The sequence below is a fragment of the Carettochelys insculpta genome, chromosome 3 (assembly GCF_033958435.1).
Source record: "Carettochelys insculpta isolate YL-2023 chromosome 3, ASM3395843v1, whole genome shotgun sequence".
Classification (NCBI taxonomy): Eukaryota; Metazoa; Chordata; order Testudines; family Carettochelyidae; genus Carettochelys; species Carettochelys insculpta.
Window position 1 is genome coordinate 17,250,289 of NC_134139.1, and position 17,055 is coordinate 17,267,343.

General features: G+C 40.6%; 1 protein-coding gene across 4 annotated transcripts in view; it reads left to right on the forward strand.

The window, feature by feature from the left end:
• The window catches only part of UGP2 (UDP-glucose pyrophosphorylase 2), a 42,674-nt gene that overhangs the window by 711 nt on the left and 24,908 nt on the right, over positions 1 to 17,055 (forward strand). Inside the window, exons 1-3 of one of the 4 annotated variants that reach the window (XM_074989402.1) lie at positions 372 to 392; positions 10,536 to 10,663; positions 13,160 to 13,267. In XM_074989402.1, the coding sequence (XP_074845503.1) occupies positions 10,550 to 10,663; positions 13,160 to 13,267 (222 nt within the window). In that variant the 5' untranslated portion in view covers positions 372 to 392; positions 10,536 to 10,549. Of the gene's footprint in view, positions 1 to 371; positions 393 to 423; positions 900 to 10,535; positions 10,682 to 13,159; positions 13,268 to 17,055 lie in introns of those variants that run through there. The other 3 variants (XM_074989399.1, XM_074989400.1, XM_074989401.1) reach the window with 3 other exon arrangements.

Below are 17,055 nucleotides of genomic sequence, written 5' to 3' on the forward strand. Positions count from 1 at the left end.
GCTCTGATCAGGGCTGTCCAAGCTAAGTGTGTGAGAGGGTGGGGTCGCTTTCCCTTTCGCCTCCTTCCCCTGTCTTTTAGGGTAGAGGAAAGGCCCAGGCCCTGCGCGCTTCGGTTTCACTCCAGCTATGGGGTGGGGAGGGCCTTAGACCCCTCAGCCAGTAGCAGCGCGCACAGCAGCAGCATATGGGGGAGTGCGGAAATCGGCCAGTAACTGGAAGGGGAGCCTTCTAGCTTAACCTGGGGTGGGGAAGGGTTGTGGGTTTTTTTTTTGTTTTTCTTTTTTTTGGGGGGGTGGGGGGGGGGAAAGCTCCTTGGCAGAACCGAGCAGAAGCAGCTGCTGTTGCTTGCTGGAGGTTTCCTGGGGAACCTGCCATTGGAAGGAAGCTGATAGTGAGTCCCAAGGGGAGAGGAGTGGGAAAGCAACAGTAGCCGCCCATCCCTGCTGCAATCCTGCCCTTGTGGGGGCGGGAGGGGCGGGGTGGCGATACAGGCTTTTAGATCCGCCTCTCCCGTTGATGAAACTTAAATTTTTGTACTTTAACCAGTTGGTCGAGATTCATTTCCAGGGACAAATGTTGGAAGGAGGAGCTGGAAGGGGACAAGTGGAGGAAAAATCCTACCCGTGTTCCTTTATTAAGTATTTTTCGGAGGGTGTGGGTGGCTTCTTTGGTGGGATTTTTCTTCCCTGTAGGGAATGATTAAATACGTTTTAAATTATTGATACTGTAAAACTGTTTGACTAAATCAGGTGGGGAAACCTATTCTACTACACGAGGGGGCGACAAGGGAAAAATAGCCTCTCGGCGTTTGTGTGATTTTTTTTTTTGGTAAATTCTCTGTTTATAAGAAGAAAATATTTATTTTATTAAAGAACGGAAAAAATGTCATTTGCTCAAGGTAAGTGAATGTACAGCACTTCTGTTTTCTGAGTGGCTTCAGCTTTTCTTTTTGACTAATTGTTTTTTCAGTAGCTCCCTGTAGTTCTTGTAGCGTACTTGGTGGGTGCTTGGAGGCGTCGGATTGATCTGTTGCAGAATTACCCTTTGCAAGATTTTGGTTGTGGTGACAGTGTTGATTTGATTGCTGAATTTGATGACAGGGCCCTGCCATTCTGTCCTGGACAGGCTCACTTATCTGTATGTTCCTTTTCGTTTTACTGCAGCGACAGTCAAAACAGGTTTTGAGGCATCTGCCACTGTATCGGTAGTGAATAACAAACGATAGATCATAATGCTTAAATGTCTTCCCTTCGTTTTTAAGGAGGGGGATTGGTATTGAGTTTGCTTCTCACGTTTGGGAGGTTTGGATAGGCGCTGGCAATCTCTTTGCTCTGTGTATACGTGGTGTGAGTTTCAGATTCATATATTGCGAAACAAGGGACTAGACTGTGGGAGGTCATTTCAGAAGGTGCAATTACTTTGCATTCCTGAAGCATTTTTGTCCATCTTTTGAATTGATTCTTAAGATTTTTGAAAATAAAAATATCACGTCTGTGCTTTAAATACATTGGAAATTCAGCTGTGTTCACAGAATAACTCTCCCTATAGTCAGGTTAGTAGTAGTGGTAAATAACCTGGTCTTCTTGACGTGTGTAAATGTGTTGCACAAAAGACTTGATTAACAACTTGGCTTTGAGAACAAGTCTGCATGTCTGCCAAGGCATTGCAAAAACATCTACTATGTAAATACGTCTACTGTTTGCAGTCAACGTGTGCCACCTGAGCAGAATGTAGTGAATTAAAAAGGGAGCACTGCAGCCATTTTCCTCAAGTTAGCAGCCTGAAAACTGAGAAGCTACATTTTACCATGAATAAACTACAAAGTCTCTCTTTTTTTTTTTAGACTAGTTTTTTAAAATTAAGTGACATTTCTCAGCCTACTGCTGGAGGTGGCCATCTTGCAAAAACGTGGTATCACTTGTGACATTGGCAAACCTCTTTAAGACCATAACCAAGATACAAAAACTTTGTCTAGACTATGACAGTCTTAGCAATTTTTTAAAAAAAGAGTATTTAAATATTTTCTGCTGTCTAAAACAATATTAAAATACTGGGAAACTTAGTCTGCACTGTTATAGTGAAAAATAATTTGACATTAACAGTATCAGAATGAGGCTTAGAAATCAATTTCTGACTAACTTCTAACTAAAATCTTAACTGGTTATATGTTAATAAAAAAATTGTTTCCTAGCTTGTGAACTTGGTGCTAGACTGAAGAGAATGGTTTTGTAATTTTAAAATGAGCGTGTAAACTTGCACCCTTAAATCATGCTATTTTTAGCAATATATTAAAAAAAATGATTGAGGAGTGGGTGAATGTGGAGTGCTTCTAAACAGAATGAACTAATACAAGTTACTTCAGTATATTAGAGAATGCGCATTATGTAAGTCTCATCCACTAGGATAGTAGCCTGAACTCCTCATAGAGCTTTTGAGGTCTGAATGTTCTTTAATTAAGATACATGGACAGCTTTCATTGTGCATACTCTGCACAAGTGATCATCTGAATTCTTAACACCAAATGGCATTCAGGAATTCTTACAGGTGTATGTCCACAGGCTGTGACTGCACAACTTTATATAAGATGTATCAAATATGTATGTATATTAACATGTAAGGAGTTGCTTCTTAACTTGAAACATATTTCCCTCCTGGGAAATTATATGCACATTCCATACCACCGTAACCATTCTCTTGGGGATGAATTGCAAGCCTTTAGAAAACTGAACAAACTGATGCTAGTGTCAGGCTTTCCAATTTAAAGAGTAATTAGTGTTGAGATTCGATTGAAATTTTAGTCCAGCTATTTCTGAAGTGAGTCTGTCTTCTTTCTGACTTGTTGTCAGGGTAGTAACACCTATTGTTTATTTTTTTGCCTTATATATCAATAATGTTTAGGGAGGTGTCAATGTATAAATTGCTTTGTCTGTAGCACTGGCAAGGCTTTTTGGCAGTTAAAATAATTATCAGTACACGCAGTAGTTGTGTTTGGAGGGTAGTTGAGAAGGATCACAAATAAAGATAAAGATGAAAAAAATATAGTAGGAACTGGGAATAAAATAAGCCTTGAGTTGGGACTCTATCTCTCAATGTCTTTTACTAGTTTACACTGTAAAGGTTCCTCATGCACACAGAGGTCTGGGGGGAGGGTGCAAACTTTGTGTTGTATCATAACTGAACTATTTTAAGTAAATAGAATCTCAGTAAGCCAACCTTCAAAATGTAATATTTTATGAAACTCCAGACCCATACAACACTTCATACTGTCGCTCATTTTCCACATTGACCACTCCTTGAATTCACATTTTAATCTGACCTCAAATGCTGGTATAAACACTTTCTTTGGGATGAATTGCAAACAACTTGCTCACTAAAGTGTGAGGTAGCTGCAGATAATTTGGAAGGCAAGAAATGTTTTTCCTCTTGTGTGTATATGTAATTGGGGCTTTTGACAATGTAGTCATAATAAATTGTTTTTGCAATTATCAGATAATCTGTGTGTGCAATCTCATTTTATGCAGCCGTGGTTATTTTTCATTAGAGTCCTGAAAAAAGTGACTTATCTGTGGCTACAAACTGTGTGTAGATAAGAATGACAGATTTTTTTTCTTGACTATCACTAGGGTCAGTAGTAATGAACCTGAGCTGGTAAATTTAACAATTGCTTCTGTTTAGTGTTTGATTAGATTTGTCCAGGTGCTTGCAGGGTTGGTAACTTGAATCACAGGATGTGATGGGTTTATTTGTATGTAGACAAAAAACAGTCAAGTAGCACTTTAAAGACTAGCAAAATGGTTTATTAGGTGAGCTTTCGTGGGACAGACCCACTTCTTCAGACCATAGGCAGACCAGAACAGACTCAATATTTAAGGCACAGCATACTTGGCTCAATCTAATTCTTGACCTTCCCCCCACCCCTCCACTCTCTTATTTGCTCACCTTGATTATCTTTTTCTGATTTGTCCTCCTTGCTTACTGTTTTTGGTTCTCTGTGCCTTAAATATTGAGTCTGTTCTGGTCTGGCTATGGTCTGAAGAAGTGGGTCTGTCCCACGAAAGCTCACCTAATAAACCATTTTGCTAGTCTTTAAAGTGCTACTTGACTGCTTTTTGTTTTGATAGTGTATAGACTAGCACGGCTTCTTCTTTGTTACTATTTTTGTATGTAGAGTTACTGTTGTATGTGTTTCCATGATTCGGGGTTTAGCTGCGTAGAAGTTAAAGCTGGAAATGAACAGTTTGTTATATGCCGGAGAGAGTGGATTATTTGTCCAGTAGCTCTTAGGACCCCTAGTTGTAGGTGAGGACTCCACTGTGCCAGGTGCTATACAAACAGATCAAAAAGACAAGACTATGAAATATGGTAGCAATTAGCAGTAGTAGGTCTCCCTTCCTTCCCACAACTTCTGGAGACTGACAAGTCTTTTGTTTAATTTGCTGTGTTCTCGTTACAGGTGTAGCAGACACATGAATGTAATTCTCTTTTGGGAAGGCCTTAGACATGTAGGAAATGCGTCATTCTCTTGCTCACTCTAATTCTGTTAGGATAAGTCTACGCTACAAAAAATCAAATTTATTAAAGTCAACTTTGTAACACTGGACTTCATAAAGTCGAAGTTGAGTGCCTGCATCTGCCCACAAAGTCAGCTTAGTGCATCCCCACTAAATTGCCAAAGTTTACCTGTTGCAGCAGTACAGTGTGGGAACCTATACCACAATTCTTTGGCCCCATGGCATTCTGTTTTTCACTGGTGCATTATGGGGGAAAAAATGCCCCACAAGTGGTTGTATGTGTGTGATGTCATCTTCCCTGATTGCATTGTCCTCATTCCCCTCCTATTGGAAACAAACAGCCATTTTTCAGAAGTCTCTTTCTCTGATGAGATAAATTGTTTGTCATCTGCATTATGGATCTTGTTACCAAATGTGTTCTGAGAGCACCCAGCTGACTGAACCATTTCAAAAGGCTGTTCGACTAGTTTTTTCTGCTTCACATTTGTAAGGAGCAGCCCCCCTACCCCAGGTCCTGATGCGTTGGTTATATTTCTAAGTGGTTAATGCTGGGACTATGCTTCATTCTCTGCCTTTTTAAAGAACAGTCACTTTTAAAAATAATCTTACCAAATGTGTTCTGAGTGCACCCAGCTGACTGAACCATGTCAACAGGTTGCTCAACTAGTTTACCCCCAGTGGAAAAAACAAACAGATACTCAAGTGGAACAAACCGTCTCTGCGACTAGGGAAAGACTTCATATTATTCTCAAGGAAAGAAGATAGATACACTATGACTTTTGCATTGTATCTGGCTGAAGGAGACAGGTTCGAAGTTGAGAGAGAAATCTGAGTCCTCACCACAATGAAGTGAAGAACACTCTAGGGGGGCCATTGCACTGTCTCCAACACAAGGCAAGGAGACAGAAGTATTTGCTCCAGACTTATTATGAAGCCACAAGACTAGACACAAGACAAGTAAAGAAACCCAGAGGATGTTGGTGTCTAGTGGCTGAGTAGTAATGGTAGTGATCATTACCCCATCAGACATAGTAGTGGCTGCCCAGAAAGAAAATGAATTCAAATTGTTGAGCTTCCTTTTCCGTACTTTCTGCATGCCTAGACAGCAGTAGAGGTGAGAGCAGCCAGAATAGACATGTTTGGGGCATTGTAGGATACCTCTGGATGCTGACAAAATTGATTTAAAGTAGCACTGTTTCCCCACTAGCACTAATTTTACATTTTAAATTCAAACTTAGTGTTACGCTGCATCAAAGCGGTGGGGTGAGAAAGTTGATCGTAGCGCCCATTAAAATTAACCTAATGATATTTTCAGTAAAGACAGGAACATTGTAAAATTAAGTGCCTTAAAATTTACTTTATATTCTAGCGTAGACATAGCCTTAGGCTCTTAAAATTTCTTAATAAAAATGGAAGAAATATTGTCTTCAAATTAAATATTTAAATCAGTAGAACATGAAGGCTTTATTTTGCCATTCTGTATATTAATTCTATTTTTGATAAGATAATTCAAGGGAGTAAACTGTTAGACCACTTGGCAGAAAATATATGGTTATGCTTTGATTGGTACATGCTGTTTAAGTACATAATAATTAAAGACAAAAGTCTTCCTCATAATGAATAATTACATATTTCAGTTAAACAAGTACATTCCTACATCTGTACACATCAAATTACAACACGTACAAAAATTAAAGAACTGTTCTTGATACTGCATTAAGTATATATACATTGCTTTTAAAAGACCTGCTGCTTTCTGATAAATGTTTAGCTTTCATTTATAGCTTGATGTTAACGGAATGAAACGGAAATTCACATAACTATTTCTCTTCAAACTCTGCACTCTTTAAGAGCCCTGGATATTTCACTTGTAATTTCTTACCAGACTCTAAGTTAAGTTGGATACAGTTTTGGACCTACATGTATTTGTTTTTTCAACCAATAACACACTGTGGTCTTTTTTTAATTTCATAAGAATATTAATAGGCTAAATTTTAAAAATAACTTTTCTACTTCCAAACTTTTATGTTAAAACATATAATAATTTTGGATTATTTTTGGGCTATGTTTTCACTTAACTCCTTCTGCCTTCCACCATACCTAAGGACCTCAGGAAAGAACCCCTGCCCCACAACCCCTGGAACAATACCACACATTAAAATTCTAATGTGGACAAGGTGAGCTGTAGTTTTGGTATTTAGTTGCTGCTTGTGTAAAATCTGGGTTTTACCTTGACCAGGTAACATGTGAAAACTACAACCTGTGTCATCTGCATTAGGATTTTAATATGTTATTAAAATTAACTTAATGAATGAAGACAAAGCCATGCAGGGAGTGATTTTGGCTGCTTAGAGTTTAGAACTGGGGTGGATAAAATATGGCCTGTAGGCTGGATCCAACCCACTGGATACTCTGGGCCACCAATGTCCTGTGGTCCAGCAGGACCCTCAGGCAGGCTGTCTTCCTGCTACAATCCCCACCACCACACAAAGTGGCTGGCAGCTGGGCCAGGGTGTGTGTCTGCTCAGTGCATGCCCCTGGTGCATGCCTCTGCACTCTGGCCTTGTCTGCAGCACAATCCTTGCAGCCTCCCAATGGCCACAAACTGGCCAATGAGAGCTGCTTGGGCTGTGCTTGTGGTGCAGGCAATGTGTGAAGTCCTTCCTGCCCATCTCCTCTTCTGTTAGGGATGCATAGCTAATAGGCACGCGTGGCCCCATCAGCCAGTGGCTTTGAGCGGTGTGTGGGACTCTGGCAGCTGGAATCCTGCTTCAGGGTCCTGCTGGGCTGCTGGATGAGAGTCGCCTCTTTTGGTAAACGCCTTCTGGCCATAGCCTGCACCTGGCACCCCATCCCTGGCCCCAACTTGCTTGCCCAGGTAACAACCTAAATCCTTTGGGTTTCCTCCTTCACATCTGTCCCGATCATAGTTTTCTCCCAAGTCCCTGTTACCTTTCTGCTCTCCTTCCCCAGGTAAGAATCTTGTCCTTCACTCATACCCCATCCTGAACTCTGCACACACAACCCCCTCTGCACCTCAGAACCCTGTCCTAGGTCACAACCTCCTCTTTTACCCCCTTCTACATCCAAACTCCTTCCCAGATCCTCTTCTGCACCCCCATTCTGTTACTCCCTTCTGTACCCAGCTCCCATCCCATATTCTGTACCCCCTCCATTAACATCATAGAGTGTGGCTCTTGGTCACTTACTAAAATCTTGGTGTGGGCCCTCAGTCAATGTTATTACCCACCCCTGATTTAGAATGAAGAAAGGCTGCGTGGTGGGACCACTGCTAAACTCAGCATATCATAAGTCACACATGCACAAATAGGTTGACCCAACTTCTCAACAAAAATGTAATAGCCTGGTATTTTAGTTAGGTCTCAGTCTGTAAGAGTAATTACATTTTATTGATAGATTACGAATAAATCAGTTGTCTGTGATAAATATTTCTAATCACAAAATATAGGTTTATTTCCTTTGTGCAAAGTAATAACACACAATGCCTTGTAATGGGGTCTCCCCTTCAATGTGAATTAACAAGGCTTTCCAACATAAAGGACAGGTCAAATTTTTTAACTTGCTTTTTAAAAACAGTATTTCACAGTAATGCTACTCCCTCATATTATTTGATAAATACGTTGTTTCTTCTGAGAGATGATACTATATATGGGATCCTGAGTTGTATGTACTGGGCCCTAACATTGCTGTATTTGGAGACATATGTTACATGTATCAAAAACTACAAGCACTGGTTACAAACTATATTGTATCTTGAGAAGCTGCTTAAACATCTGTAAAGGAACTGGATACCACAGCTAAATATGCAAATGGGAAAAATAGTGCTTTCAGTTGTTTTAAAAATAGTAAACTGATAGATAATTTTATTGTAGGAGTAAATCCCAGAATTTCTTACAAGAAGATCAGCACGAACATTTGAAAACTACTAAAAAGGGGAAAATGTTAACAGGTTCTAAAAGGGTTTTTTTCTATAAAATTAAATACTTGTTTTAAGTGATTTGAAATTGTAACAGGTGTCCAGGACTGTTTTCTCTAGCCATGTCTACACGTGCAAGCTGCTTCGAAGTAGCGGCGCCAACTTCAAAATAGCGCCCGTCATGGCTACACGTGTTGGGTGCTATTTCGAAGTTAACTTTGACGTTAGGCGGCTAGACATCGAAGTCGCTAACCCCATGAGGGGATGGGAATAGCGCCCTACTTCGACGTTCAACGTCGAAGTAGGGAACGTGTAGACCCACGTCCCGCAACATCGAAATAGCGGGGTCCTCCATGGTGGCCATCAGCTGAGGGGTTGAGAGACGCTCTCTCTCCAGCCCCTGCGGGGCTCTATGGTCACCGTGTGCAGCAGCCCTTAGCCCAGGGCTTCTGGCTGCTGCTGCAGCAGCTGGGGATCCATGCTGCATGCACAGGGTCTGCAACTAGTTGTCGGCTCTGTGTATCTTGTGCTGTTTAGTGCAAGTGTGTCTGGGAGGGGCCCTTTAAGGGAGCGGCTTGCTGTTGAGTCCGCTCTGTGACCCCGTCTGCAGCTGTTCCTGGCACCCTTATTTCAATGTGTGCTACTTTGGCGTGTAGATGTTCCCTCGCAGCGCCTATTTCGATATGGTGCTGCCCAACGTCGACGTTCAACGTCGACATTGCCAGCCCTGGAGGACGTGTAGGCGCTATTTCGTTGTAGCGTGCACATGTAGACGTAGCCTCTGTGTTGTACCACAGTATTTGCATTGCATTGGAGTGTTCTTTTCACAGGAAAATGTCTTTGAGCTTCCAAGCTGTAATTACACACAATGAATTCTGACAGTTTTTATTTGTACAAATAATTTTACTATTAAAATAAGTATGCCCCAGCTTTATGACAGATATTTTAGTGGAATATTTTAATGACTACCTATATAAACTTTTCATTTTTAAGCTTAGCTTCCACTGTGGATAATCTCTGTAAATAACAATCACTTTATATTCCCTATTTCTCCTTAAATAACTGAGGATGTTTCTAAAGCCCAGTTGTTTGACAATATTTTTTTCTTTGTTACAGAGAAGTGATTGCTTAATTTAATTTTTGCTGATTCCCTTAAGCAAAGTCTTCTGAGATTATACTCATGTCCAAGATGCTTGCTTTGGTAAAAGTGAAGAAGGGGAAGAGTGACAGTAACCGTTTTCTGATATTCTCTTTGACATACTGTGGATCAGTATTTGCAAGCTTTATTGATCATTTATCTTTGCAAATACGAATAATCATTTATCAGCAGCTGCATGCTGAAGTAATGAGCAAACTTATTCTTCAGGTTGCTTAGGCTATGCCTGCACTTGCAGTTGACCAACAAAACTTTTATGGTTCTTAGGTACTTAAACCTCTCTCCCACAAGCAACAAACATTTTATCCCTGAAAGTGCAAGTGTGAACACTGCGACAAAGTGAAATCCCTGTGGGGGCTAGCAGTATTTTGTAGGCAAAAGTGATAACCAATAGGACCAGAGTGGTGGGGGGCAGCCTAGTCACTAAAAGCTGCATAAAGTAGACATAACCTTAATGCACTATGAAAATACTCATGATAAAGACATATTATGTAGACACATTTCTGAAACAGACTGAGGACAATTGGAATGTTCATTGTTAATTTTTGTTCAAACAGCATGTTTTAGTTAGCTAGGCAATCTTTATAAAGTACATACAGTGTAAAAAATAGTTATATTTTTGCTATTCACAGAATTCTCTTCACAGAATTTATCTAGCTCATGAGTCTTCCACACATTTATTTCTTGAAATTGTTTTTCCATGCCTTTGTTCTCCTCCAAACTACTTGGTATTTATACATAAGATGTTTTTGTTAGGCAACATGTATTTTTCTAGGTACACTAACATATCAAAACAAGTATGGATTACATCTCTTTATATTTTAAAATTGCTGCTTTTAGATGTATTAAATAAGCTGCTTAGAGTTTAGCAAGGATATGATTTCTTTTTTTCCCCGCACTTTACCTTTTCTTTCTTGTTTTTCAAAAAAGATTTTAGCAAAGCAATGTCTCAAGCCGGCACTTCCCAGTTTCAAGAAGTCATTCGACAAGAACTGGAATATTCAATGAAAGTGGAGCTTGACAAAATACTTGCAACTGCACCTCAGAATGAGCTAGAGGTAATGACAACAAAAGAGGTAATTCTGAAAATGCCTCCATTTAACTTCTCTTGTTGAGATGAATTTTGGAGAGATAAGATGGCAAAAATATATAACAGAGATAATACAAAATAGGAAGGCCTGAGAGATGCCTATTAAGGGTTGGAGGTGAAGAGCTAGCATTCAAAGCTTTTGGACCCTAAGCTAGTGAATTATTGGATTGCTAGCTAGAAGTATTCACAAATAAAGCCTGCTTCTCCACATGATTTCTTCTCTCCTGCTTCAGTGTGAAAAAAGCATGTCCTGAACAAAAACAAAATGAGACTAACCCTGGTCTGTTAAATTCTTCAAATCGTATGATACATAAACTAACTGATAATCTAGCATGTTAGTGGTTCCATACTGTATGTAAAACTGAAATTTCAATTGAAATTTTTCAATTTCATTTGAAAAAAGGTGTGTTCAAGTTGAAATATTACCCTCTCCAGTCAAATTGAAACTGAAATTATAAAAAAAAAAAATTAAAACAGTTCACATAAACATATCCCAAAAAGAATAACTTCATTTGGAGAATTTAATTACTTCTCTTTCTGGCTGGAAGAGGATTACTCATAATTACTCTGGATTTTTTTTATAACTGAGCCAGTTTAAAAAAAGTAAGATATAGAGTCAAGCTGTTGAAATGTTACAAATTAATCAAGGTGAAGACTTCTAATTCAGTGACTGTTTTATCAATTTGACCAAAACTGAAAATTTCAGCAAGAGACACAGTCTTTTCTTTGAAACTCATGAGGAAGACTTTGTTCCTCTCCCCTCCCCGCCCCCCAGGTTTTTTATGGCTCTTCTTTGTGAAGAACATGCGTGGCATGTGATTGCAAGCGTAGTCAGACTAATATAATCATTATTTTTAAAAATGTGCTTTGATTCTGTGTAATCTTGAGAAAAGTAGGATTAGGTCTGGAGCTTATGTGATGGAGAGATATCCAAAGAAAGCTTAGGTTATTGAAGGAAGTGAGGCTGGTGATCAGACAGTTGTAGTCTTGCTTTTGAGTTATTACTGAACTTTTCAACATTTCTAGCAGGGTGCATTGATCTCTCTCACTCTCACATGCTCTCTCCGCCCCTGCAAATCATTGATTTAAACCAGTAATAAGATTGTGCTGCTCACCCTTAGGAAATTTCATGCCTCCCTCCTTTATGTACCCGCTCCACTAGGATGTTATGGGCATCACATTAAGTAGGGATCACACTGCAGGCAAATCTGCTAGGAGACAGGTTAGGCAGGCTGCTCTGAGTGTAGAGCAAACATCTGCTTCTGCCTTTTGTAGGGAAGGAACTGGGGCTGGGGTCCCTCACACACTTCCCCAGGCACAACTGGGGCTCGCCGCCGCCCCTGCTAACTGAGTCTCTACACACCCCTTCCACACTCCTCCCTTGCCCAGTGCTTGTACCTGCATCTCCTGGCACCTCTTCACAGGGCATCTAGTTCTCTGGCCAGTTGGAGTTGAGGGGTGGAAGCAATGCATGAAGACTTGTGCTGCTCCCACCCAGGCTTCTGCCCAGGCAAAGTTGGTGACAGTGTTCAAGGCTCCCTTCTCTAGCTGGCGGGGACCAGCTGTGGGGGTGGGGCAAGGCAGGAGCAGAGTAGTGCAGCTTGCTTACACATGGCTCACTGTCCTCCCCCACTGCCACCAGAGAGAGGCATCCCCAAGCAGCCTGGCATGGCTGCAGGCTGCAAGCTGGGGTTTATGTGGAACAGTGACAGAGAGAGCTGTGTTAGTCTATATTTGATCAAAACAAAAAGCAGTCCAGTAGCACTTTAAAAACTAACAAAATAATTTATTAGCTGGTGAGCTTTTGTGGGATAGATCCACTTCTTCAGACCACAGCCATACCAGAACAGACTCAATATTTAAGGCACAGAGGCTTTTGTGGGATAGACCCACTTCTTCAGACCACGGCCATGCCAGAGGGTTCTGTGCCTTAAATGTTGAGTCTGCTCTGGCATGGCTGTGGTCTGAAGAAGTGGGTCTATCCCACAAAAGCTCACCACCTAATAAATTATGTTGTTAGTTTTTAAAGTGCTACTGGACTGCTTTTTTGTTTTGGCAGGTTTCATTTGGAGCAGCCCCTGCTCATACATGGCCTGCTGGCTCTGTTTGCTTGGGGCTGTGCTGGGAAGGAGGGGGTGAGGCTGTGTGAGCAGGCAAAAGGGGCAGAAGACAGTGGGGGCCCTGGGAGCCACCAGAGCCATGGGGTGGGAGGGAGGCAGGGGGAGATTGCTTTGTGCCCCCTTTTGAAATTTTGCACCACCCACTTTGCACTCCCCTGGAATAAGGTATTCTGTGCTTTCTGGCCTAAGGTGTGCAGTGTTGCGTTTTTCATGCCAAAGTTGGTTGTGTTTAAATATTGGATGAATAATTCTTAGGAACATCAAGTTTATAAAATGCTATTGTTATAAACATGTACACAAAATACCATTATTTATAAAACTCATCCATTTTCTTCCTCTTGTAGCATACTAAAAAAGACCTTGAAGGGTTTAAGAAGCTATTCCACAGATTCTTGCAAGAAAAGGGACCTTCTGTGGACTGGGGAAAGATTCAGAGACCTCCAGAAGACTCTGTAAGTTGCAATAAAATGACAACAGTCAATGGGATCTCAAATTAGTAATCACTGCTAGCAGTGAAACATATAGTCCACAATACAAAGCACGTTGAATAGTAACAAAGAGGGAGCTGTGCTAGTCGCTATGCTATCAAAACAAAAAGCAGTCAAGTAACACTTTAAAGACGAGCAAAATAATTTATTAGGTGAGCTTTTGTGGGACAGACCTGGTCTGAAGAAGTGGGTCAGTCCCACAAAAGCTCATCTAATAAATTATTTTGCTCATCTTTAAAGTGCTACTTGACTGCTTTTTGTTTTGATAATACAAAGCATGTAATTGCTATGTGTAAGTTAAAGTAGAATAAAATTTGAAATCTTTATTGAAGAACAAACTAAAACATGAGCCTATGTTGTACATATTCATTAACATCAGGTCCTGTTTAACATACATACACAAGTTCTTCCCTAATATTCTTCTGTTAACTGATCCATTGCTTGAAGAAAACTTTAACTTGGGTGTTCAGTCTGATGCTCTGCAATGAAAGGTGGTATTGGGAATACGTATGTAATCTATGGTCTTCATCCTGCCCCCTTCCAAACGAAAACATGTTGCAACTCCCAGATGAGATTCTCTGACAATTAGCTTTTCAAAATATTTTGAAAGATATAGTGAGTAGGCTGGATTTTATAGCTCAGAACTTTTTCTGCTTTTTGGTAGATATACAATCAATTAAGAATGCAACCAGTATTGTTTAGAGCACAATCTCCCTGCAGTATTATAAAAAGCGGGGGGAAAATTTAACTTTTGAGTTAAGGGGTGCAACGAAAAGCAGTACATGTTCCTACAAATGTTTCTCTAAAAGTAAGCATTGCTCACTGAACCAAACTCTGTTTTTAATCAGTTTCTGTTGGTCCATAGGCTGTCCTGGCTGTTTCATAACTAAAGGTTAGATGTGTAATGTGATATTTTTTTTTCTCTCCCAGAGCAGTAACTTGGTATATTTAAATTGCATTGGATTCATGAGATAATATCACTGGTTCACTGGCATTGTTTGCCCCTATGCTATTTGTGAGCAGTGACTGAATTAAAGGTCCACTTTGTAACGGAAAAGCACGTTAGCTGCCTGTAAACTAGGGGCTGATGTTGCTCTCCAAAGTGGGTTTGAAGAATGAAGTCTTGCAGGGCACCTAAGGTCTGATCTACAGTAGGAAATTAGGGCAGTATAATCACATTGCTAAGGGGTATGAAAAATTCCCTTTAAGTGATCTAACTTTTGTTAGAGACAGTGCTAGGTCAATGGGAGAATTCTTCTGTTAATTTAGTTACTAGTCAGGGAACTTGAGTACCAATGCCAATGGAAGGGCGTCTTCTACTGGCATAGGTATTCTCTGAAGTTACAGCATTTTAGGTGTAGACAAACCCAAAACTACTTCCAAATGTAGTTGTCCTAACTTATTTTCATGATTTGAGAACTTCAACAGACCCATAACTTCTGGATAAGTTACAGGAGTGAATTAGATTTTGTGGTTTACAGAGTGGAGGAGGTTATGTGAAATGATTGCAAAGGTCCTTTCTGGCCTTAGTCTATGAAACTCTGTCCTACTTTGTGTTAAGTCTCTCTGGTGGGAGGAGAATGTGCCTCCACTATTAATTACTTCATGTAACAGGTAGAAAAATAGCTTTATGTAGCACAGAGGACGGTACAAATACGTTCTTCAGTTTAGCTCTGGTGTGACTTCTGAGTCTGGCTTATAAAATAAAATGTCAATTCAGCAATATCTTTGCTGATTGATATATAGCAGTTGGATGGCTATGATATAAATTTAGTATAAAGCATGAATAAAAGGGTCTTTTCAATGCATGGCTGACACGTGGTGTGTATTAGGGGAAAAATTCACCTGGAGCCTGTGTCCTTCATTCCTACAGGCAGTTTTTGTGACCTGTGATGGCTTAAACATATATTTATATTGTTCTGTAGGTCAGTATCTTGCTGCTTGCATTCATGTGCCTTGCTCAAAATGCGTAGATGTCATCCCATTACATGATAACTCTGAATAAGAACATAAGAACATAAGAATGGCCATACTGGGTCAGACCAAAGGTCCATCAAGCCCAGCATCCCATCTGCCGACGGTGGCCAATGCGAGGTGCCCCAGAGAAGGAGAACAGAAGACAAGTGATTTATCTCCTGCCATCCATCTCCTGCCCTTGTTATGAAGGCTAGGGCACCATACTTTATCCCTGGCTAATAGCCATTTATGGACCTGACCTGCAAAAATTTATCAAGCTCTTTTTTAAACCCTAATAGAGTCCTGGCCTTCACAGCCTCCTCGGGCAAGGAGTTCCACAGGTTGACTGTGCGCTGTGTGAAGAAAAATTTCCTTTTATTAGTTTTGAACCTACTACCCATCAATTTCATTTGGTGTCCCCTAGTTCTTGTATTATGGGAAAAGGTAAATAATTTTTCTATATTCACTTTCTCCACACCATTCATGATTTTATATACCTCTATCATATCGCCCCTCAATCGCCTCTTTTCCAAACTGAAAAGTCCCAGTCTCTCTAGCCTCTCCCCATATGGGACCCTTTCCAAGCCCCTAATCATCTTAGTCGCCCTTTTCTGAACCTTTTCTAATGCCAATATATCTTTTTTGAGGTGAGGAGACCACATCTGCACGCAGTACTCGAGATGTGGGCGTACCATAGTTTTATATAGGGGAAGTATGATATCTTTTGTCTTATTATCGATCCCTTTTTTAATAATTCCTAACATCCTATTTGCCTTACTAACTGCCGCTGCACACTGCGTGGATGTCTTCAGAGAACTATCCACTATAACTCCAAGATCCCTTTCCTGATCTGTCGTAGCTAAATTTGACCCCATCATGTAGTACGTGTAATTTGGGTTATTTTTTCCAACATGCATTACCTTACACTTACCCACATTAAATTTCATTTGCCATTTTGCTGCCCAATCACTCAGTTTGCTGAGATCTCCTTGTAGTTCTTCACAATCCCTTTTGCTTTTGACTGTCCTGAACAACTTGGTGTCATCTGCAAACTTTGCCACCTCACTGCTTACCTCATTTTCTAGATCATTGATGAACAAGTTGAACAGGATCGGTCCCAGGACTGAGCCCTGGGGAACACCACTAGTTACCCCCCTCCATTGTGAAAATTTACCATTTATTCCAACCCTTTGTTTTCTGTCTTTTAACCAATTTCCGATCCATGAAAGGACCTTTCCTCCTATCCCATGACCACCTAATTTACCAATTACAAATACCACTGAGGTAAATAGCCTGGGGGTGGTGGGGGCAGAACAACCCTCCTTCCTGGTTCCTACTAGTAGGTAGTTATCCTTAGTTAATGCATTTATATCTAGTATTAGGAATTATGTTTTAGTCATTGTATCTTCTTGCTCTAATTTATTTTTTCTGCTTTATTCTCTTCAGAAGGTTCATTTGGAACTTCCATGAAGCTCAGAGCTTCATTCCAATCATTTCTCTTGCATATGAATGATGGTAAAGCTGCTTTGGGCTTGTCTACATTACCACCTTCCTTCGAAGGAAGGATGGTAATTAGGGTGTTGGGAATTGACTAATGAAGTGCTGCTGTGCATAGGCAGCACTTCATTAAGCAAATTCCTCCCCCGCGGCAACTTCGAACGTTTAAACTTCAAAGTACTAGCATGTGTCTAACTGCAGTGCACCCACCAGTACTCTGAAGTGCCAGGGCAACTTGGAAGTTCCCTTACTCCTGAGAAGTTGCCCTGGCACTTCGAAGTACTGGCCGGTGCGCTGTG